Genomic DNA, 23764 nt, shown 5'->3' with positions numbered 1-23764 from the left:
ACCATGCAATCTTTTGACTAAATAATTAAATACTGTTTTGAGGAATTAAAAAAAAATATATTTTATCATTGGCGCTTAAACTGAAATTTTTCTATATTATGTGTATAATGTTTCTATACATTCTTTTGGTTTTATCTTGAGATATATAGTGCATTGAAACGGGACCTCCCACTTGCTCTCACGTCCCCGCCCCTTTCCATTGAGTCTTTTGATCTCTGCTCTGATTGGCTGATTTAAACCGCGAATCCTTCTCAACTGAACATTCCAAGACGCGTGCAGGAAAAGCAGCTCCAGCTTCAGCTGATGCGCGTCAACGCGCGCGCACCCCTGCAGCCGCGGAGCGAAGAGAAACAACTACAAACAACTAAATACACACACTGAACTCTGGTGAGTTTATTCGTGTTGTTTTTTCATCCCCAAAATCTCGAAACCGGAGTAGTAGGCCAGGGAGAGAGAGGACTTTGTTTACTTGGTCATTATATCCTTGTTTTAAAAGATAATCTTATTAGAAAAGGAAATAAAATGTCAACAAGGCTGTCTTAAATCATAAAAAGCCGTTTTCTGTTGTTTATTTTTGCCATCTACACTGAAAGATGAGAATTGTTAATAAGTCGCATGACTTCTCCACGGAGAATGCGTGATAAATCAGCCACCGTTTAAAAATACAAAACGCATATTTGCTATAGTGTATCACTTTATAATAGTTTGAGTTTGAATGGTCTTAAAATTTGAGCTGTCTGTCTCTGAATGTGTCAATTATTAGTGGTGACTGACAGATACGTGTTCCTACAGGGACATTGAGATGTTGCCCAAACATGTTTCATATTCAGCCACGTATCTCATTAAAACTGCTCATTATGATGATCATCTGAGCTTTAGACTGAATGTTATAGCTTCATCTCTCAAAGATGTGTGCTAAATATACATCCAGCTCCAGAGGAGGGGAAAACTGCAGGTGTTTCCTGATGGAAACTGCAGCCATAAAGTTTTCAGCATGTCCTTGAGCTCTGGCAGGGAATTCTGTTTACCGCCAAAGATTTTCTTGGTCATGATGAAGTGCTGTTAACAGATTAAAATGCCAGTAAAACATTTCAGGAAGCTGAGTTATTCTTTTATGCCTGGCATGTTGTGAATAACTTGCATTTATTTATTGAGTAGACACTTTGATGCCAAGCAGTTTACAATGAGAAAAGACCGATTTACCGTCCGATATTTAAGGATATTTGGACATTTTAAAACCATAGCAATTATTTTTCTTATAGATATTGGGTAAAACATGTGTGTCTGTTGCCACACTTTTGTTGGCATGACTAAACTGTTCTCATATATAAATAACATAATTTTAACAGTTTTATCCGCAAACCTGCTTTAAAGATATCTTTGTTGGCATTGGCCATTGAAAACCTCTATTAATCAAGTACTAATATGGAAACAGTGTTTTTTTTTTGTTTTTTTTTATGCATGAGAAAATGCATTTATTCTTTACCTTTTTTATATATATATTCTGATATCTTCTATCGTTTTCACCAGAAGGTCCAGTTATACATTTTGTTTTAACATTACAAAACACATGCATAGATGAATTGTTCACAGTAAGCTCTTGAACATGCATTAAGAAAATATATTGTGAGAATTTCATACTGTCTTTAATTGTATGATTGTTATTTTTGTGTAAACTCATGTAAGCCTCCCCAAAAACACCCCAACTTTACCACCATCTGTCTGATAAGCTGCATCAGGGGGTTCTTGAGCTTGAGAGGAGGGAGAAGGGGGTAAATCCTGAAATAAATGAATGGTGGGATTAATTTCCAATGATCTCTGGTGCACATGCTGGTCATTGTTATGAATCTTGGATTACTGTTTGTTTATTAATGACCCAGAGCAGATGATTAGTGGGACGGGGGTGCGGCAGACCCTCTGTGCTTGCTGCTGCTGACTGCTTAATTGTTAGTGTCTTACAGCATTGCATCACCATGACAACGGCTTCTGTTTACATTATGCCAGGGAGTGTCTCCATTGGTTTTAAGTGCTTGCCAGCATTGTTGTCCTGCAATCTGAAATCTAAAGGTTCTTTATTGGCATTGACGGTTCCATTTAGAACCTTTAACCTTCGTGGAACCTTTCCATGATTCATTACGGTGGAAAAAGGTTCTTCAGATTTAAAAAATTCTTTAAACTAAGGAAAAATGGTTATTTTAAGAATTGTTGTCTGAAAAAAACAAAACAAAATAAGAATATATTTGGAGCCCTTATTTTAATGAGTGTGAATCATTGTGGTCTAGTCATTATGTTGAGCTGTGTTGATTGCTTTGTTTTGGTGAATTGAGAGCTTTGTTTTGTAATTGTAGAAGCTTGAGAACATAGTTTTCCTTTTTTCTTTTCAGTAGGGATAAACTGTGTGAAGTGACGTGTCCCAAAATGTGTGTCATTTCTCTAACTAGACAACATTTTGGGTATTTTACGAGCATGTTTAAACATTTTTGCAACTGAATGCACCTAATGTTCTCTTAGTAGGGAGCTCAAGACACTCAAGCCAGTGTCCGTTAAGTGAACGGTTTACCAAGAAATGAAATTTACTCACCCTCAGGCCATCTAAGATGTAGATTAGTTTGTTTCTTAATCAGATTTGACGAAACTTATCATTACATCACTTGCTCACTAATGGATGTGAATGGGTGCCATCATTTGTTTAGAACTGTTTTGGCTTGTAAATGCTGCTCGATATGTGCATATTTCTCCTCTGATTCAGACAAGATAACTTTTTTTTGTTTTTTTTGGAGGGAGCGTTATGGATTATCGACTCGTATTTTAGCAACAGTTTACAGTTAAAAGATTTTTGTTTCCTTACAAACACATCTTTTTTCATTCTCAAGACATTCTTTTTGGACTGGACTGTATGGATTGCTTGTGAATTATCGTGATGGGTTTTTTTTTTTTTTTTTATCAGCTGTTTGGACTCTCATTCTGACGGCACCCATTGGTGAGCAATTGATTTAATTCTGCATTTCTTCAAGTCTGTGATGGTGTGGAAAAAATAACTTTAAAAGTGTGATGTTTGCATGGTTTTTTTAGATAACTGTTCTAGAGCTGGTGGCAGGTGTATAATGTAAAGAGGGGCTTTACTCTGCTTCATTGGGGATTGGCTTCTGACCCATGGTTTATCGGACACCCATCCTCTCTGGGACCATTCATTCTGTGTGTGTGTGTGTGTGTTGATAGCTCTGCCTACTAATGAAAGCAACTGGCAGGCCAATTAAGATCACAAGCAATGCCACAAAAGAGCAGAAAGGGGAGGGGCTTTGATTGATGGCCGGCTATTTTTGGGACCCATGTGCAAGCCACTGGTGCACACATACATGCAAATAAACACGCATTTATGTGCCACGTGTCGACTCACGTCTAGAGGGAGGAGGAGCAGCCGGCCAACGGGGATGCGTCTGGAAGCGTGATCCTCTTACGTGATTATGTGGTGACCTGAGGAGCCATGTGGACACCCCCAGTCCTCGCTCCCTTTGTGTCGTCGCATTTAATTAAAGCGACAAATCGACTGTTACTCACGCAGACGTTCATTATAGTAAGATTACAACGTTAGAGTGCTTTGTGTTTTGTCTGATGTTCCACCCAGCCTCATTTCTGCAGCACGTCACTGTCTGGTGTTTTTTTTTTGTGGGTGTATCTTTTTTCAGGGCGAAGTTTAAGTGAGCAGATCGTCTGCTGAGAAGTTACTCATGCTTTTATCAAAAGATAAAAACATGAGTAATAGAATTTTATTTCAAAAAGTGCTGAACATTTCCATCAAAGCGAATGTCATGTTACATAAAAAATTGTCATATACTAGACTCATGTACTAGTACATATAATTATTCTGAAGTCATACTATAATTAATTTAAGTCATTATTCTTTGTTGATTTTTATTCAACTTGAAGTTTATTGCAGCTATTTGTTGTTGTCTACTTTTGAGAATTTAAGAAGTTATATTCAATTAAAAAAATATAGGAAATATATGATTGACTAAGGAAACATATGATTGGACTGAAACATTAAATAGTTGTGTTTTTAGTGCAATCCTTTCATTTATGCAAAATCATATAGTTTTAAATGGTGTTCTTTGATGTTCCGTGAAACTTAGAGGGAAAGAATTAATCAAATTTTATGTACTTTTCCATCAAAGTGATTTAAAATTAAACAGGGACTTTATAAAAGTGAATTATAAAACCAAACCAGACTCATGTACTAGATTCTACAACATGTAATAGTTAATTAGTCATTATTTGTTATTATTTATGTTTAACCGCTCTGTCACTTTCTATTTTTAAGAATCTGACAAATCAGATTCTTGGAATTATAAGGTTTTATCTGCATTCCGAGTAATTTTGAGATATTGACCTTCAAAGTTTTTGCATTCCATTCGACTGTCTAGATAGAAACTTTTAGTTTTTTAGATAAAAAGTCTCAAAACAACATAAAAAATTATGTAAATCACATAATATAAGTAAGTTGTCACAGAATAAGAATACGTGAATAACTAAATTTGGACAGAAATGTCAGATACGTAGAACTTTACAATTCCAAAGGGACGAAATGTAATCATTTTCATAAAAGGAATTATGTAATTTAGGCTGAAACTTTAATTAGACATGTTTTAAAATGGATCTTTTACTCATGCATCATAAATCCAGTCCATATTTAAATTCTTCACCAATTTTAAGTCCTCATTTACTAATGCTTTTTTTGTCCCTTTGAAGCTTGTCAGCTATTTGTCACCATCTACTTTTGCAATCTGCTAAATATCTTCTTGTCTGAAAAAGATAATTGCATGTTTTGGAACAAGGTCAGTGAGTAAATGATGACAGCGTTTTAATTCAGACCGAACCCCCTTTTTCCTTTAAAGAGACACGGTTCATTTTAGAGGCACACTCTGTTGTAAATAAACACCGAGTAGTTGGACGTGTCTCTCGGCCAGCGTGTCCGTTAGTGACGGACTCTTTCCACCAGCAGTTATGTTCTGACAGAGGAATGTGGCCCTTGAGACCCGGAGCCACACTGCCACCCACTTCATAACCCACAGACATCAATTCTGGGTTTGTGTGTCCTCCGCTGTTCTCCGCAGCTTGACATTTTGTGGGCTTGAAGTGCACACAAGACGGGCTTGATTTGAGCTCTCAAGCTGTTCCTCCAGTAATTAACTAGTTCTCTCCCTCTCTGTGGTTTCTTGTGTCGTGGTGAAGAGAGAAAGCGATTGTTTATTCTCTTGGTGCCCTTCAAAAAAATTTCCAGATTCTTTTGTGTGCTGTCATGGAGGAGTTTGTTGTGAAGGACTGAGTGCGAATGAACCTTGGACTGTGTGTGTGTGTGTGTGTGTGTGAACGAGGGGGTTGTAACAATAGGACCATTGTAAATGCTTGGCTGGGATTGGATGGGGGTTTGCTGAGCGGCTTCATTAGTCAATCTGTGTTTCTCTCTCTCTCTCGTGCGTGCTCGTATCCTCTGCCAGCGGGTCGTTGCAGGAGTGTGTGGTGGGATATACTGCGTTGAGGTGTTCAGGTGGATTGTCTGCTGGCAGCTGGACTGGATTCGTCTCTGTGTGTGTTTCTCTCAGGTGAGTGTCTCTCACTGAGGAGATGATGGAGATTTAGGATTCACATGAGCATGTCATTGACAAGCGTGTATGTGAGTGTGACTGTTATTGTGTGAGTGTTAAGTGTGTGAGTGTGTGTTTAAGGAAAGGAGACATTTGCTTTGTTTCCTCAGCTGTGCTTATGTTGACTGAACTGTCTTAATCTTGCTGCTTGCTCTCTGGTATTTGGTCACAGTGATTTCTTCCTTTTTTTTCATTATTAAACATTTAACAGTGAGCTGCAGGCGATATTAACCATCCTGCATTGGGATGGACAGTGTTTAAGTGGAGTAAACTGACATGAACTGTATGTGTTTGTGTTTAGTTACAGGAAATAACTGGTGTGTCTGAGCTGATGTGTGTCTGTTTTAACAGCGTTTTATCTGTCTCTCTTTCAGAATGTGGACGTGAATCTCTCCTTTAACCAATGATGGCAGTTCAGGCTGGTTTGCAGGTATGCAACTTTATGAATTTATGCTTTTGTATATGTGCTTTTGCATGTTTATAGAATTGGAGGGAGAGTGGATTCGAACCTGCATCCCCAAGATCAGCTTTTTGTGTGTGTGTGTGTGTGTGTGTGTGTGTGTGTGTTGCAAGCCGCTGTGTCACTGTGTTATAGTTTGAATATGGTTTTTTTGAAGAAAATTATGTTGGTGATGTTGTGGGTTAAAATCTTAGATAGTTAGAGAAGAGTTTCATGTTGAGATGGGTGATTGACAATAAGTCAAACCATAATGGCATTGTCTTATGGTGCGACTAATACATACTCCATGTAACATTTGAAAGACGGATAAAATAAATTATTTCATGTTATGGCAGATATCAAAATTCTATACTCTTTTTGTCAACATAAAAAAATAAAAATGTAACTTTAAATGCTGCGTAACAAACATTTTGTACAGTTTGGATTGAAATGGATGACATTCATCATTTATTTTGTCAAAAACAATAAACTAAAATCTTTATTTTTTAATGCTACATAAACATTGTAATGAAAAATTTCTTAATTTGGATTAATATGGGTTACTTTTAGCACTGTTATTGAATCAGTAGTATTTATAAGATCAACTGTAAGTGAGTGTTAGGTAACTAAAAAGCTAATCTAAATGTAAATTGAGCATTAACCCTCTCAAGGCAGGCGTTGCTGATTTGCAACAGTTAAAAACTAAAAACCTTATTACTCCAGATACATATTTTATGTATCTGGAGTACTAAAAACTTTACTAAAGGTTACTAAAGTTACTAAGTTACTAAAACTTAATTTGAGCCTGAGAGGGTTAAATGCATGCACAAATGTATATCTAATAATGACTGATACTAAATAAATTTTCTTCGATCAACTGATAATGTAACAAAAATGGTGCATCTCTAACCTTCTTCATGCACTACACACACACACACATACTTTTAAGCTATTATCTGTTGAAAAGAGCTACTCAGATACACCTGCTTTTTTCTTAAAGAGGAAACCTGACTCCATACGGCTCCAGGGCAATATTTCCCGCCACTTGTGTTCTAAATCGCTTTGAATTTGATGTTTGAATGTTAATAATCTGTTGAACATTCCAAATAGATAATCCCAGACATGTTGTTGATTTTACACCTTCCTGTCTGAGTCTGAAGTGATTGGTAATTCAGAATGTGTCCGTCATGTGTGAATGTAATGCTATTGCAACATTTGTGTGATTGATTGAACATGCCAGACTGTTTGCATTTGAGTTAACAACCATAAGTGAGAATTAGAGCGGTCCGCAAGCAAACACTTGACAGTGCATTTCAATAAAAGTTTAACCAAGCAGAGCTGACTGTAATCTTCTATGGAATGGTAATCTTGGATGTCTTGTATAATATGAATAAAACCCCCCACAAGGAAACGCTTTCCTGTTTAATTAGTCAGGCTTTGTGCACAAGCAGAAGAAACACTCCATATGTGTGTTAGTAGGAGCCTGAAGCTCTCACTCGCTCTGTTCCTCATGGGAGTTTGATGCATGTGTGGGAACAGCAGGGTTCATGTACAGAAAGGGTTATGGGATTTCTCTCGGAGTGGGCTGCCTCTGTTTTTTTTGTTTTTTTTTTTATAAATGGTTATTCTGTTTTTGTGTCATTCCCAGCACAGCAGTGTGATTTAGGCTCTTTTAAAGACCTGGTCGTGCAGAGTATTGGTAAATGTTCCTATGGTTTTGTGGTTTGTGTGTTTCAAACAGATGTTTTACATCAGTCTCGGTCAAGTCACATTCATTTCTATAGTGCTTTATACAATACAGACTGTTTTAAAGCAGCTTTGAAGTAATAAACAAATAAATTAACAGAATTAATGATCAAATTCTTTAAATACGAGACAAATCCAAATTCTGTTATAAAACAGCTCCAAAAGACAATAGTGTTATAGTTGGTTCAATTCATGTTTATGTTGCAAAATGAATCTATTTGAAACTAATTTGATTCAGCTAAAAAGCAGCTCCCCAAGTAAAAAATGTTCTTATAGTTTTGATTAAACATTCTTCCAGTAATATTAATATTCGTTCGTGTAACATTTGTAAAAAAATGCTACTGCTTGTTTTGGAACATTCAGAAAACATTCATATAATGATTGCATAATTATAAAATGCAATGTTTCCTTAACATTTGCGTAAATGTTTTTAAAACATTTCACAAAAAACATTTTTATAACATTGTCACTGTCCAGGTCAATTCAGTGCAGTCAAATCAATAAAAGAGTCTTTCAATAGTAGTATTACTCATACTCATGGTGAAGGGTTTGTTTGAATACTTAAGCTTTAATTTTTAACTTCAGCATGTTTGTGTGAAGTTCTCTTATGAGAGGGTTGTTTTATATAAATGTTATTACTCTTTGTTTGTGTAAATTTTCATTTGTTTGATTAGTCATGTTTGTTAGTGCTTGAGTGTTTGCAAACTGCCTTGATCTCAGCAGGGTCTCTGTCTTTCCGGAGAAAGAGCGTGGAAACTGTGTGAGGGGGTCACTGTGGCCCCAAGACAGTTTTGTGTGTGTTTCTCTGTGCACATGTTGAACTGTCTAGTTTTCCTCTCTCTAGGCTTGCTTCGGCGAGAAGTTTGATGTCCCGTTACAGAGTCCTCGCAGCCTGCGCTCTCCCCGGCCCGGCCCGGGTCTGGCTGATGTGTTCCAGTATGACCAGTGGTTGGCCGTGCGGCACGAAGCCACGCTGGTGCCCATGCAGGAGGATCTGGCCATCTGGCTGAGCGGCATGCTGGGTAAACCTGCTCACGCAAAACGAGCCTCTCTCAGTGCATGAAAGCAAAAAATTACTGCTATTATTAGTCTAAATGTATTTTCCTTTCGTCTGTCAAATTACTAAAACCCAAAGACTCGTATATCAAGCAAAGAAGTGTGGAAAACGACGTCGCTCTCGTATAACAGTGATATACGACCCCCGAAACAAGAACTCAATCTCTCAGTCTTTGTAGAATAATGGAGGGTGTTTCCCTTATACCTGTCTGTCCACATGCTGAGCATGTTCACCGGGGCCAAAGAACATTCACCCATAAACCTATTGCTCAGTTTGTTTTTTGTTTTTTTTACATTAAGTCCTTGTAATCCTATAGTCCTCTTACAGATAATACACTAAATGCGTTGTGGAATTTGAACAAAGTACTCTAAATATGACTGTTTTGTGCTGTTGACCTTGTTGTAGTTGTAGTTTTCAGTCACGTGACTGACGTGGAGACCTGGAGGACAAAACAGTCATAGAAATGCAGCATAGGCCTGTCAATTTTACATGTATGCCTTTAGCAGATGCTTTTATCCAAAGCAACTTACAAAAGAACACAGCAATTCGTCTGCAAGGGGCAACTAGATAAAGGCAAGATTAGGCAAGCTACAAAAGAGGAGAACAGACGGAGTGAAGGTTTTGGAAAGTAACTTTTTGCCTCATTGTAAAGGTTGTCTCGTTCCAACTTGTCCTTAAAAGTGCTCTGTGTAATATTTTGACTGTACTAAAGAATAAAAACCAAATTTGCAGATATTAAAGAAACATGCCAAGTTCACACATTTGTTTCTCCCCCCCCCAAAAAAACAGTGCTACAGCCAGTTATTCTAATGAATCATATGAAATGTGTTCTGTGTCGGAATGTCTCTTTTTTTTTTTTTTTTCTTAATCTGTGACTCCGCCCACTGCCAGTTTACCCAATACAATTTTGACACCCCAGGTTGCCAGATGGTGCAAAACACACCATATTGCAGCCATGTAAACCAGATCGCAGATTCTTTTTGACCTATAAACCCTCAGAATCCAGTTAAACATGCAGTATGGAATTTTTGGCCACCAGGGGTCACTCAGTCAAAACAATAACATGAGACGTACTTTGATGACGTTGGGAAAGAGCGTAGGCTCATGGGAGTTGTTGTTCATTGGAACACGCACTCTGTCGCTCCCCACATTCCTCACTCATTTTAACTGAGGCCGGCGACACACTGGATGCGTGGCGCAAGCGTCTCAGCTGCGTGGCGTGTCAGTTTTTAATTCGGCTCCCAAGTTAATAGGTTAGAGCTTGCAGACTGCCTGCGTGAGACGCGTGTCTCAGGCGCGGCCCGAGCCGTGCGGAAAACGTGTGCATGCTAGAAATAGAACCGACGTCCTTTTTCAGTAGGCTTTATATTTGTTCAACATGAAGTATAGATATTGTTGTCATGAAGACAAGAGCCTGGCCTGTCGGTGGTCTCCCTCTATGTCACCTACAGCAGCAGCAGCCGCCACGCTTCTGGCACGCAGCAGAGCAGCACGCAGCCAGTGTGTCACCGGCCTTAGTATTTTGACAATCACGTATTTTCGAACGGAGAGATATATGAATTATCAGACCCCTATCAAATCAATATTCCATCTAGCTAGTAGTAATATATGTAAAAAAAAAACACGGTTGCCTTTCGTTAATAATTATAATAAGGCTACGTTTATACTATGATATCGAACAAGATAGTGAACTGCATTTGAAGCTACTTTATACTCTACATGAGAGCTAGTCCGTCTGCGTTTTACACAAGACATCATCGTTTCACAAAATATACAGATAGATATAGTTAGCTGAATGGATGCATACCTGTTTATTAGAATGCAAGCATCTTTCTGTAGTTTCAGCTTGTCACGAAGCTCTCTCTATCTTGGAAATGCAACTCCAATATTTACCCGTGTGTCGTTTCATCTTTGTCCCAAAACCTTCTCAGGTCATTTATTTCACCCGTACGTTTGCGCTTCACAGAACGTGCAGGCAAAGCATAATCATGATCCATAACTAAGTTATTGATTGAAGTATAAATACGAATATAAACAATATAAATATAAAATATAATAGTCTCGATCAAGGCTAGCTACTACTTTTTCTTCTTCGTCTCATCTTTGCTTCGGTTCACCTTTGTATTTGGCGGTTCCGCAGGAAGTTAGATAAACTAGAGGGGTCAAAGTTTATATGACGCCATAGACGGGCGACAAAACGGAAATAAAGAAACGTGCCGTGTCTTCTTATTAAACTATAATTTTCTCCGGATTTTAAAGTTCGTGGAAACTGTCTGGATAATGTAAGTACACAACAACAAAAAAAATATAACATAGATATAGTGATATCTGCTATTTTTAAAGCAGAAAAATTACATATTGTGCCTTTAAAAAGCTCTATGACCAGAGGAATAAAAAGTTCATTTCTCTTGTGAATTCTTAATCTGCAACCCACATTAGTGTTGAGTCAGTCAGTCTGCCAGACGGACTACTTACTGCACCTTTAATATGAACTTATACAGTGATATTAAAAGATAACATTCAGTATACATTTCATTGATAATGCGTACTATATACAAGCAAGCAGATGAACTTTGAAAAACAATGTAACACATTAAGCATTTTCCAATAGAAAACTGTGGAAAGAAACTGCTTAACATGAAACTTTGGGCATTGCACTCATATTCTGGGCTCATGTGCTTAGCTGTATATAGTATGCTTAATTAACATAGTGTATAGTGGATCTGGTTCCCCAAAATCACTGTCTTAATGGATTAAGCCACATTAGGCTTTTTTATATAATTGTTTTCAATGTGAAAAGCATATTGAATTACTTGTGTTCCTATTCTGAGTACATCTGTATAACTGTATATAGTGTGCATCATCAGTAAGATTTATACTGAATCTGGTCACTGTTTTAGTATGTAAGTGCTAAGTACAATCCTGGCAAAAATAACAGGTAGGAAAGCCTTGTTTTGCCCTCTACGTGAAAACGAAGATACTGAACTCCTCAAAGCCAGCTCGGGATGACATGATGATGTTGAATTCAATTAAAGGTTCTGAGGTCATTGGAAACATAGATATCTGTGTTTTCGTAGGTGAGCAGGTGACACCCGAATGCTTCATGGAGGAGCTGGACAACGGTGTTAAACTGTGTCGTTTGGTTGGAATTCTTCAGAGTAAAATCCCACAGGATTCGGAAACACAGGTGCGTAAGGAAGATATGATGTGTGGTGGCCGGCAATACAGCTCGGATAACCGAAGGAGTTACGGTTCGTGTGTAATTTACGTTTTGTTAACAGCTGCTGTCAAAGAAAATCCAGTTCAAGAAAAACGCCTCCCCTGGATCATTTTTCTCTCGGGACAACACAGCGAATTTTCTGTCCTGGTGTCGTCACATAGGAGTGGACGAGACATATCTGTTTGAGTCTGAGGGTTTGGGTAAGAGATCTTTTGATCTGGTGTCTAGGTGCAATGTATAATTAATTCCCCGCTGTGGTTAACAGTTAAGTTATTGTAATATTCATTCATAAGCAGAACTGGATGTTTTGTGCATCGCCTAGTTTCTATTTCTGTCATGATGAATGTACTGCCACATCAATCCAACATCCATCTCTAGAGAGCTCTGTATAATATTTAAAACAATGTTGCTTGTTGCATTAAAACTAAATGAAGTGATACTCTGCTTAGAATATCGTTTGGAATATCCTTTTTATGAATATCGTGCAATGTTTCAAACTTTTCCACTTAACCATTAATTTTCATAATACAAATCTGTTATGCACAGGTTTAATCAGCTTTATTTCCCTTTTTTTTCCATTTGATTCAAATATTAAAGGATTAATTAAAATAATATTTTATGCATTTACAAACCATAAAACACACATCACAGAATTTCGGAAAAGATAATACACAATTCATAGTATTGTTAATATTTTAATAGTATATTCAATTGTTAAAATTGTATGACTTCACTTGATGAAACATGTTTTTTGATTATTACTATTTAATTAAGGCATTAAAACAGAATCCAAATTTTTTTACTGGAAAATGGAATTTTGGAAAAAAATAAAGCAATTCATAGCATTGTTTAAAATGTTAATAAGATATTGTTAAAATTGTATAAATTCACGTAATTAGACATGCTTTTTGATTGCAAAAAAAAAATAATAAAATAAAGCTTTAAAACAGAATCCAAAGAATTAAACCAAAAAAATTTAACCAAATTTGGGAAATCACTAAACTACTGGCTTCATAGATCTGCGTGCTACGATTCATGATTATTTTTATATCAATATTACAAGAAAAATTAGACTGGGTTGAAAGATTTGGAGCGGCTCTCCAGATTAGATAGACTTCACCTGTCTCTCACTATCAGTCCATTAGAACTGGACTTTAATCATGTTGGTTAAATTAATGTATTTAAACCGAGACCAGCGTCATCCTGTCGGTCCTCTGTGCTAGTGTGTCTCTCTCTGAGCTGTTTAACAGGCCGTAATTGTTTCAGAGGATCTGTGGCCCCGCACGTCCCCGGCTCTCCGTTAATCCATGATGTTAATGAGTGCGAGTGATCTGGGGTGTAAGTTATTAACCTGACGGCCCTAAGGCTTGCTGTCCTGAAGAGCACCAGTTATCAGTCCGTGTGTCACCGTGCATTATGGGATGCAAACTGACAGAACTCAGTGTGATCTTTAATCGGGCTGGTGTGAGAGAGGGGACAGCAAGTTTCCAAACCCAAATGAATTTCAGTGGTGCATGTGGCTCAAACGAGACTTTCTTGAAGTTTTTTTTTTTTTTACATCTTGAGATTATTTCCAAAATTATGATTGGCTGACCTGTTTGCATTGAAAATACTTTTACTACTGAGTTTACTACGGAGTTGAAAGGTTAAATAATGATCTTTTTGGAGTTTTAAGACCCGAAATTATGAATATTTTGTACTTTTTAAATTTGAAATTATTTGATTTTCATTATATAAACCATTCAAGTCAAGAAACTAGTCAAAACCATTTTTTTTCATGCACTGGCCATTGGCTTCCATAACATGCCTTCTTTCAGACTAGTGGAACGTAGTAAACATTGAAGTCATTTTTTTTTTTTTTTTAACTGGTGACCGTATTTTCTGATTTATGAAGACCTAAAAAAACATTTGACTCTTATATAGCAAAATAACCCCCCCCCCCCCCCCCCTCCAAATATTTAGATTCTTGTTTTGGAAATGTATGCAAATGTGTGTATATGTAGTTATATAACGAATAATTTTGCATATTTAAACATAAAATTGCAGGAAATAGAACTATCAAATGAAAATGCATTTATATGAACAAACTGCTATAATAGAGTTATAATTATTAAGTAAAAATATTTAAAATATTTTTGTTAATTGAAATAAGGATGACATAAAATTATACTTTTTGGATGAATACTAAATTTATTAGAAGTTTAAGTTAAAGCACCAAAATGATTAACTGGAAATAAATAAAAACTAAAATAAACATTAATAAATTAAACTAAAACAGTAACACTTCAAAACAAGCTAATAAAATGAACAAAAGCACATAATCTCCTCTGTAAAAAAACTTTAAGGGAATTTGTTTATCAAATATTACTTAACTTGCATATTTAAAAAATTGTGTTTTAATGTACTAGGATTAATTGTTTGCATATGGTATCGGTTGTATCTGTAGCCTTAATAACTTTTGACAATGAATGATTGCTGAGTAATTATGGTAACGGCTCTCTACCTTCCTCAGTCCTGCATAAAGAGCCGCGGCAGGTGTGTCTGTGTCTTCTGGAGATCGGGCGGATCGTCTCCAGGTAAGAGAACCGGCTCTGATGATCCCGCAGGTGACAGATGTCAGGTTGTGCTTTGGGGTCAGAGGTCAGGGCTTGCTTTAGGGGCTTTAAAGTTGGGTGGAGGGCAAATTTACAGGAATTTCACAGGATTTAATTGGCTTCAGTGCTTAGAGCAGCTATTGTGCTGTAGAGAATCTAAAACAAATCTGAATTTCTAGAATTACACAACGGTGACTGTAAGTAAGGGCCTTATTTTGCAATAATGAACATCTGAATGTATATTATCTTGACTATTACCTTGAAACTTACCAAATACATTTAAAAATTCTGATTTGAGTTTGACATAATTTTATTGTTTGAGAAAATCAGCAGTTATTTATGGCATTTAATGATCATTGTAGCAAAGTTAAGTTAAATTGTGATTAGCTAACCAGGACAAAAACCCAAAGTAACATGTAAAACATTAGAATTTACTGTTAGGACAGTGTGTTGATGGGTTTTTTGTTTGTTTGTTGGTCTAGGTATGGGATAGAACCTCCGGTTTTGGTTAAACTGGAGAAGGAAATTGAACTGGAGGAAAGTCTAATGATGACGGATCACGTGTCTCCAGTAAAAACATTCACTGTGTGCTGTCAGCACGGAGCCCTGTATCACGCCGTGAGTATCACACACTGTAGCACACTAAGGTCAGGCTTTTAGTTTGAGTTGAATTATGATCCTAGTGTTTTTAAAGTTTGTTAACCGTATGTATAGCTGGATCTGTATACATGCATTATCCAGATGACAACCTGCAAAATGTGCATTATACAACAGGACAAGCTCTGTGTGTGAGTGTGTGTTAGTGTTGTCAAAAGACCCAGTACTTCAATACCAAGTAAGTACTAAAAAAATTAAAATGTCAAGGTAGCAGGTTGGTGGTACCGAGTACCCGATCAACCCGGTTCTTGATGCATATCGCTATGATTTCCACTAAGCAGAAAACGCGGACGTAATCTCAAAATCCAGTCATGAAAATGAAACTTACATTTTAATATGGACAGTCACGGAATTTGTCAAAGTTAGCATAAATTAATCAAATCAAATCTCCATATGCCGCAAAAGTTGGTTGAAATATAAATCCTGCATGTTCTGCACGTCTCTGTGTGAATGAATGAATGGTTAGTTTACTACAGAGACTGAAGCGTGTGACGCTTGCAGTAATTTCAGCATTTGCTGTCTCGATGAGGATATAGATACATAAACCGCATCACCAGAAATGTTCTGAGTCACTTCACAAGCATTTTACCGTTTCATTTGCGTAAAACCAGTGTCAATTTAAAGGTATTCACGGCATTGGGCTAGAAATATTACTAAATTGGGTAAAACTTGTTTACTGTTTTTAATAATTATATTACTTGTAAAAAAAACTTTAAACACAATTGTAGATAAGTATAAAGAATGGCATTGGTTTTATTTTTAGTGATAAAAACTGTATTTTATTTTTTTTTATTAACATATTTTTGTGTTTTGCTATGGTACAGAGAACCGGGGATTTTCACTGGTATCTGTACCGAATACTGACATTTTGGTACCGTGACAACACGAGAGAGAGAGAGAGAGAGAGAGATACTGAGATACTGTTTTCCTCAATTTCAGTGTAACAAAAACTAGAAGTGATAAAACGGAGTTCCGGTCCTTGATTCTGATTGGTTGAACCGCATTCAAAGCTGTTGTAAATTACTCTACAAACATACACCTTTGTTTACTTTGTGTTACTTGGCAACCACTTTGTTGCAACCACAACTGCTTCTGAGGAGCTACATTGTTTGGGGGAAGAATACTGTTTTTATAAAAAAAAACAATGCCCCTTAGTTGTTATAAATTTACTGTAAACCACGGCTTCTTGGGGCTTATTGTTTCATTAACAATCTTTTTATATCAGCTATTTTACCTAGAATTGTATCAAGAATCCAAAATTTACATTTACATTAAGTCATTTAGCAGACGCTTTTATCCAAAGTGACTTACAAATGAGGACAATAAAAGCATTCAAAACTAACAAAAGAGCAACAATATATGTGCAAATGTGTAAGTTTGTTCCACATAATATAATGTATATATATTATGTATAATTCCGTATAATATAATGTTAATACCATAGACTGTATAAAAACATCGACGTAGTGTCCGTGACGTCACCCGTAGAATCCTGAAGAGTGTTTTTGAAGCATAAAGTGTGCAGAGCGGGCCATCTCTATCTTTGCAGCGCGTCACCGCGCGACTCTCCTGGACAATCGAAAATGGGAAATAAAGGGGGGAGTTGGTTGCTGAAGCCATGCCCACCTACCTTGAAAGTGGTGACGGCAGCGGCAATCCACCTGTCAGTCAAGTGGCCACGCCCTTAATTATGCAGAATCTTACGGCTTAATATAATTTAAACGGATGAGTTATAAAAAAATTCACCCTCACAGTTGTCATGAAGGGCAAAATTAGCTATATAGACCAAAATAATTTTTGCACCAGGCTGTAAACCTTTTTTTCTGCGGTAAAGTTGGGCATTTTATCATGGGGAGTCTATGGGACTGACTCCATTTTGCAGCCAGCCTCAAGCGGCCAGTCGATGAATTGCACTTTTAGTCACTTCCTTGTTGGATTCATGAGAGAGAGCAGGAGGTTGCCGCTCGGTTAATACTAATGTTTTCTGTAGAAATCATTACCCATTTCACAGTTTAATTCTAGGGTTAGTCTAGGGTTATTATTGTAAACTGAAGCTAAAACCATAAAAATCATATTAATTAGTGTGTTTATTAAAAAAAAAAAATCATTTTTTTCACCTAGTTCCCAAGGGATAATTTCTCGTTTAAGTTGAAGTACTATAATAACTTGGTTACAAACAATATAGACATATTTAAAAACAAAACACAAACATGAGAATAAAATAACTGAAAATAAAATAAAATGTGGAAAATATACAAATAAAATAAAATTTAATATAATAATAAAAAACAATAATAGTATCTCAGCGATACTAAAATAAGACTGGCTTAATCTGAAATATTGTACATGTTCAGGAATATTACAGGTTTGAAGAAAATGTATTTTATTTGTTAGATTTTCTTGCATGATGAGGCTCAGCATCCTTCTTCGTTCTGACCCAGTTATCACACATCTCCATTTGAGTTTATTGTTTGAGTGTGTAAACAGCAGCTGTTGTTTAGAAACATGCTTCATATCGGGCACCAAATTCACTGTCAGTCAGCCAAATAACCAGTGGGACTTCCGCGGGTCCTGAGTTCAGCGCTAAAAGTTCATACATCATCTACAAACTAGCTGTTATCTTTGCATCTTGCAAATGAGTTAATTTTTCTCTCATTTCACCTGAACAAACTCTTCTGATTTGTAGGATCGTGCGGACCAGGATGACCCTCCATGTAACTGCACACAGAAGTTTTCCATCGAGTATCTGTCTGAGGGACGCTACAGGCTCGGAGAAAAGATCCTGTTCATCAGGGTAGGAGCAGCTTTTAGAGACTATTTTACGAGTCTTTAAAGCCACAATAAAGTGGAAGTAGCAACAGATCTTTTCTTGCATATAGTGTGTGAGTGTGAAGTGACATTCAGCCAAGTATGGTGACCCATACTCAGAATTTGTGCTCTGCATTTAACCCATCCGAAATGCACACACACAGAGCAGTGAACACACACACACACACACTGTGAACACACACCCGGAGCAGTGGGCAGCCATTTATGCTGCGGCACCCGGGGAGCAGTTGGGGGTTCGATGCCTTGCTCAAGGGCACCTAAGTCATGTTATTGAAGGTGGAGAGAGAACTGTACATGCACTCCCCCCACCCACAATTCCTGCCGGCCCGGGACTCGAACTGACAACCTTTCGATTGGGAGTCCGACTCTCTAACCATTAGGCCACGACTTCCCATATATAATTGGATATATAATTGTGATTATATATCCGAGTGTAAAAGATCAGAAATGATAACTGTAGGCTGGGACTTGGTTCTATGTATCAGCTGTTGATTGGATGTTGAGATGTGGGCGTGGCTCTGTAAAGCTCTGTAAAAGAGGTTTAAAAAAAGGTTTAGGAGCACTAGCTGTTTAGAAAAGCCCTGCAAAGAGAAGTGTCTTTCACTGGAAGATCCAGTTATGACATTTTGATCAAAAATAAACACATGCATGGATGAATTGTTCACATTCATCTATCAAGATCTGTAAAATGCATTTAGAAAGTAGGTAGGGTGAATTTTCGTTTCATGCTTATTATTAGAATCGGCACTGTTTTACATGATCTTGTTTTCATTCTGTTAAAATCACACTGCAGATAAACCGTATGCAAACACACTCATCCGAGCACGCTTGGCTCTCATTCACAACCACTGTAGCAATCCGCTAAAGCCAATCTAGTTTGTTTAACCAGCATGTCCTGAACTGTCATAACATTCGCTGACACAGACACACACATCCAGATTAGGTAGAACATGCACATACACACAGACGCCGTGTGAACATGTTCTTCCTGATTAAACACTGCGGTCAAACTACATGCCAATAAATCAAGCCAGTTTAATCGAGTTGCAACGAAAATGTATTTTTTGTTTCAGCCTGAACCGTTTTGGAGGAAGGAAATCATCTCTTCCTTATTACTGCTGGTTATAGCATGAAATAAACGTGAATGAACATTAAAATGTATATTGAACTAAACCGTACAACTAAGTGAAATTATTCATGTCTCATGTAATTGTTCAGTCAGTGTCCACAGAAAGACAAAAACATCAGATTTACCTCAGAAAAGTCATTCAATATCCATAAATTCATTATTTAGTTAGCTTATTAAAAAAAACTCTAGAGAGGAGCATTATGATAAATATATGCACTAAATTACGTTTTCCTTAGATTTTTACTTTTCCTGTTGACATTAATGTGTATAAATCTGTCAGGAAAAACAGGCTTATATTGCAGACATTTTTTTTATATTTTTGTATTTCAACAACAAATTAGTTGAAACATAATTATACAATGAAAAAGTTCATATAAAACTGGCTAATGTGGAAGTTATATGTTAGTACAACTTATTTACATGCTGATTATTAAATCAATTAGATTAATTGATTATAAAAAATATATATATTTGAGTTTTGATAACTGGTTTTGTGTAAAAATTGCTTTCGGTGCATCAGTTAAATTTTTTATTTCAGTGTTGATTATTCAATTTAATTAATTGATTATTAAATACATTTTATTTTAAAAGATCTAATATGTAAAATCGAATAATAACATCTTCTACATATATTTACATACATGCACAATTTACATATATATATATATATATATATATATATATATATTTTATTTTTTTTTTTTTTTTTTAATGTGGATTATTAAATTTGATTAAATTGATTTAAATAAACTTTTTTGGCTAAATAAAATAATAATAACTGTTTTGTTTTTAATTTACATGTTTAAATACTGTACTATTAGTTTTAATTTGAGTTTTTTTTTTTTTTTTTTTTTTTTATTAAGTAATTGACTATTAAATGTTTTTTTTTTTTTTTTTTTTTTTTTGCTAAATAAAAACTAATAAACATTGCCTTGTGCAATTTACCTATTTATATGCATTTAAGTGTTAATTGTTTTATTTGATTTAATAATTGATTATTAAATATTTTATTTTCTGTTTTTGGCTAATAAAAACTGTATTATGGGAAGTTTGCATATTTATAAACATCTTTAGTTTTAATTTGGGTGTTGATTTATTAAGTACATTTGATTATTAAAAGGTAATTTCGGTGCATCACTACTATTCATTATATTGCGTACTAATTAAAGTCCTCCCTCTTAGATGCTCCATGGCAAGCACGTGATGGTGCGTGTCGGTGGAGGTTGGGACACTCTGAAAGGGTTTCTGATGAAATACGACCCTGACCGCGTGCTGCAGTTCACCACTCTGGAGCAGAAGATTCTAGCCTATCAGAAAGGCCCGTCCGGCTCGGGCCCCGCCCACAGCTTGCAGGCCACACAGCCGCCCACAATGGACCCCATCGCAGCCGTTAACCTCCTCCCAGAATCATCATCTTCATCGTCATCCTCCACAACATCTGTGTCCAAACCCAACACGCCTACACCCGCGTCCCGTGGTTTCACCCAGTCGCCCGCTTCCACGCCCTCAGTGCCTCACAGAGCCGCGGCACCCAAGAAGATTTTTCACACGCCTACCGCTTCACCGAAAATGACCCCTCTTTCATCACCCGTCCCGAAAAGAAGCCCGCTTCCCCAGTCAACCCAAAAAGCCCCTTCCGCTGCATCCAAGACCAAACTGCGTCCGCGTGGATCTCCGTCTCAGCCTCGCAGTCCCGTCTGTCCCGAACCCACCTGCAAGCTGCCTAAACCTTCAGCCCCACCGACATGTGTGCAGAAACCGGCCCGCCGTGACGCACGCCCGCCTGCTGTACCCATCCGCTCGCAGCTCGCCCAAAGACGCCCTCCTTCCCCTGCCTCCGCCCTGCACATAGGGTCCAGGGAGGGCCGTCCCATTTCCCCTCGCTTGGTTTCAAATAACCCCAAACAGACGATTCCTCTCGCAAAACCTTGCAAGAGTAAATCTGTAGAGCAGAACACAGCTGCTACACGAACCGTTGTGTCTGTCAACGCTAAAACAACCCTCAGGAAACCTCTGGTCAGCAGTAACCCTCCCGTCCAGACACCCGCTGTGAGCAGCACTACTAAACCAGCGCCCAACAGCACTACCCACAAATACACGGCACGGACTAAACCCAGCAAACGTGACGAACCCTATTTTGAGATGAACAATAAGAGAAGGGTAAAGAACTAAGAAGGCTGGGATATGTAGCGTCACGCTTCACATACGGATTTATTCAGATGCCATAATTAATTTAAAGTGATAACGAGGCTGTGATGTGATTGTTGTATTTTTTTAAATGTTGAAAGTACATTTTTAAGATAGGCTATATATCTAGCCAAACTATGAAAATGAGACTTTTAATTCAAAACAACCTTTTAAACGTAATGCACATCTGTGTTTGACAGCCTCATCATTTTCATTTACGTTAAGTTAATTATGACATCATCTGTTTGTTTGTTTGCTTTGCATCTGTCAAAACTTCTCCGGCTTTCATTTGTGCTGGGATATATAGAGGGTCATATACAAATGTGTTCAGATGCTATATTTAATTTAATTTAAATAAAACGAAGCTGTGACGTGTGCAGTCCATTTAATTGGGTGTCTGTTGTAAACATTGCAAATACGTTTCTAGTGGCCGAGCTATTTAAATTAGGTTTTTAATTCAGTACAATTAAATGTATTGCACATCTGTCTTTAACAGCCTCTTTGTTCATTTAAATTAAATTAAATTTGCCATAATCTGTTTGTTTTCTTGGCATCTGTCAAAATGTTCATCTCAAGCTTTCATTTGTGCCATACAAAAAATCATCAGGTTATGCCTCGGATACATTTTACACAAATTATCACGTTTTTTAATTCTTCTTTAGCTACTGTAATTATCATTATTTTAGCTAAGAGTTTAGGAAGCATTTATAGGTTTAGTTTAAGTGTTTGAAATTATGCACGGTTATGCAAAACTCATATCATCATCTTTTTTGTTTAATATCCGTTACTTTTTTATGTGATCTGATTTGACTCCTGATTGGGTTATAAATGTATTAGTATTACTTATTGACACCGTAAATCATTTATTCACTGTATGTCAATGTATTCTGAGCTCATAAGAAACACTAGAAGAGTGTTGGAAAGGTAAAGCGGTAAGTGTGTGTGTGTGTGTTTAAACTAATGTCTGTCTTTATGTATAATGTGCTGTGGGGCACACATGCAAAGGTCTGCTGTTCTGTATCCACTTCATATTTCCATTGAGAGCACTGTAACTGTATTACATAAGAGACATATGTAGATGAATCCACTTTTGTTGTCCGACACCCCATAATATGCAGAAACACCCTCTCTATGGCAACCAAAGTGAAATTCATGTTTGAATCTTGTATTGCATCATTTTAGAGCACATTTTAAAAACTATTTTAGAGTATTTAGGGTTTTCGACGTGCCTTAAATTTGTTTGTTGAAATATAGGTGTAGTTTATTATCAAACGCACTTGAAGAACTGTGTTTAGTCAGGATGGTTAGTTTGGCAGGTATTGCAGTTTAATTTGTATGTTTTAAGTTGGTCAGACAGCCAGCTGTTATTAAATGAAATGCTACCTCCTTTACGCCACACGAATACTACTGACTCAGTCATGCCCATAAACACCTGAGCTTTTATTACACTGTCCAAGACGATGCTAAATATTTACCAGTTTGTTCAAGAGTTACAGAAAGGTTATTATAAATATAAATTTTACGTTTAAGGGTAATCTCTTTTTTTCGGATGTGGTTCTTTTAATTATATATTTGTGCGCCAGATCGTGTGAGAGAGATTCTTCCAGCACTTTAAGAAAAAGTTTGTTTTGAATGTAGCTTGTTTTTGTTGTTTTGTTTGTTTGTGTCTTTGCATTCTGTCAAATAAAGATCTATACAGTGTATACTTTGCTTGTGGCGTACTTCAACAGCAACTTATTTGTTCAGAACACCAGGTAAGGTTACTTTATATTAATTTTTGTACTGTCATTGTGTAAATATCAGGATAATATTACAGTGAATAAAATGAGTTTTACTACATCTATCTCTTTGTTCTCATCCATAAAATGCATTGATATGAGATTATAATAGCTCATGTGTGTGATAGTGCTGCAGCCTAGTGGCTAAAAACACAAAACTACAAACTCAAAGATAACCAGTATTTTATATTTAACTAATCTAATCTAATTTGTCTAATCAGTAATATATGCCATGGATATTATAGTTAACTAAAACCATAAAAAAAAGACTAAACTAAAATGGTAACTAAAAAAAAAAAACATTTTGTCTTTGTAGTGTAAATGTGTACAAAACTTTTTTTTTTTAATTCAGCCAGTTACCAAGAAATCTCATCTTAATTTAGTTATTAACTTAATTTGCTAAAATAACTAAAACTGAATAAAAAATTCTAGACATTAAAAATACAAAAAATGTCAAAATTATTAAAAACTTATTTAAATAAATAT

At 36.6% G+C, this 23764-nt stretch overlaps 1 protein-coding gene across 2 annotated transcripts; it reads left to right on the top strand.

The window, feature by feature from the left end:
• The first annotated feature begins 241 nt into the window (after positions 1-241).
• gas2l3 (growth arrest-specific 2 like 3) lies at positions 242-23203 on the top strand. Of its 2 annotated transcripts, none has more exons than XM_059510585.1 (9): positions 242-387; positions 6017-6072; positions 8672-8849; positions 11962-12071; positions 12166-12304; positions 14617-14680; positions 15181-15316; positions 18042-18149; positions 20496-23203. In XM_059510585.1, the coding sequence occupies exons 2-9, from the start codon at positions 6046-6048 to the stop codon at positions 21483-21485; spliced, it is 1752 nt and encodes a 583-aa protein (XP_059366568.1). In that variant the 5' UTR covers positions 242-387; positions 6017-6045; the 3' UTR covers positions 21486-23203. The 2 variants fall into 2 exon arrangements, with proteins under 2 accessions (XP_059366568.1, XP_059366567.1); XM_059510584.1 differs by lacking the exon at positions 242-387 and adding an exon at positions 5907-5925.
• The last annotated feature ends 561 nt before the right edge of the window (positions 23204-23764 follow it).

This window comes from Carassius carassius, chromosome 26, assembly GCF_963082965.1.
Source record: "Carassius carassius chromosome 26, fCarCar2.1, whole genome shotgun sequence".
NCBI lineage: Eukaryota > Metazoa > Chordata > Actinopteri > Cypriniformes > Cyprinidae > Carassius > Carassius carassius.
This window is presented reverse-complemented; position numbering and strand designations above follow the sequence as displayed.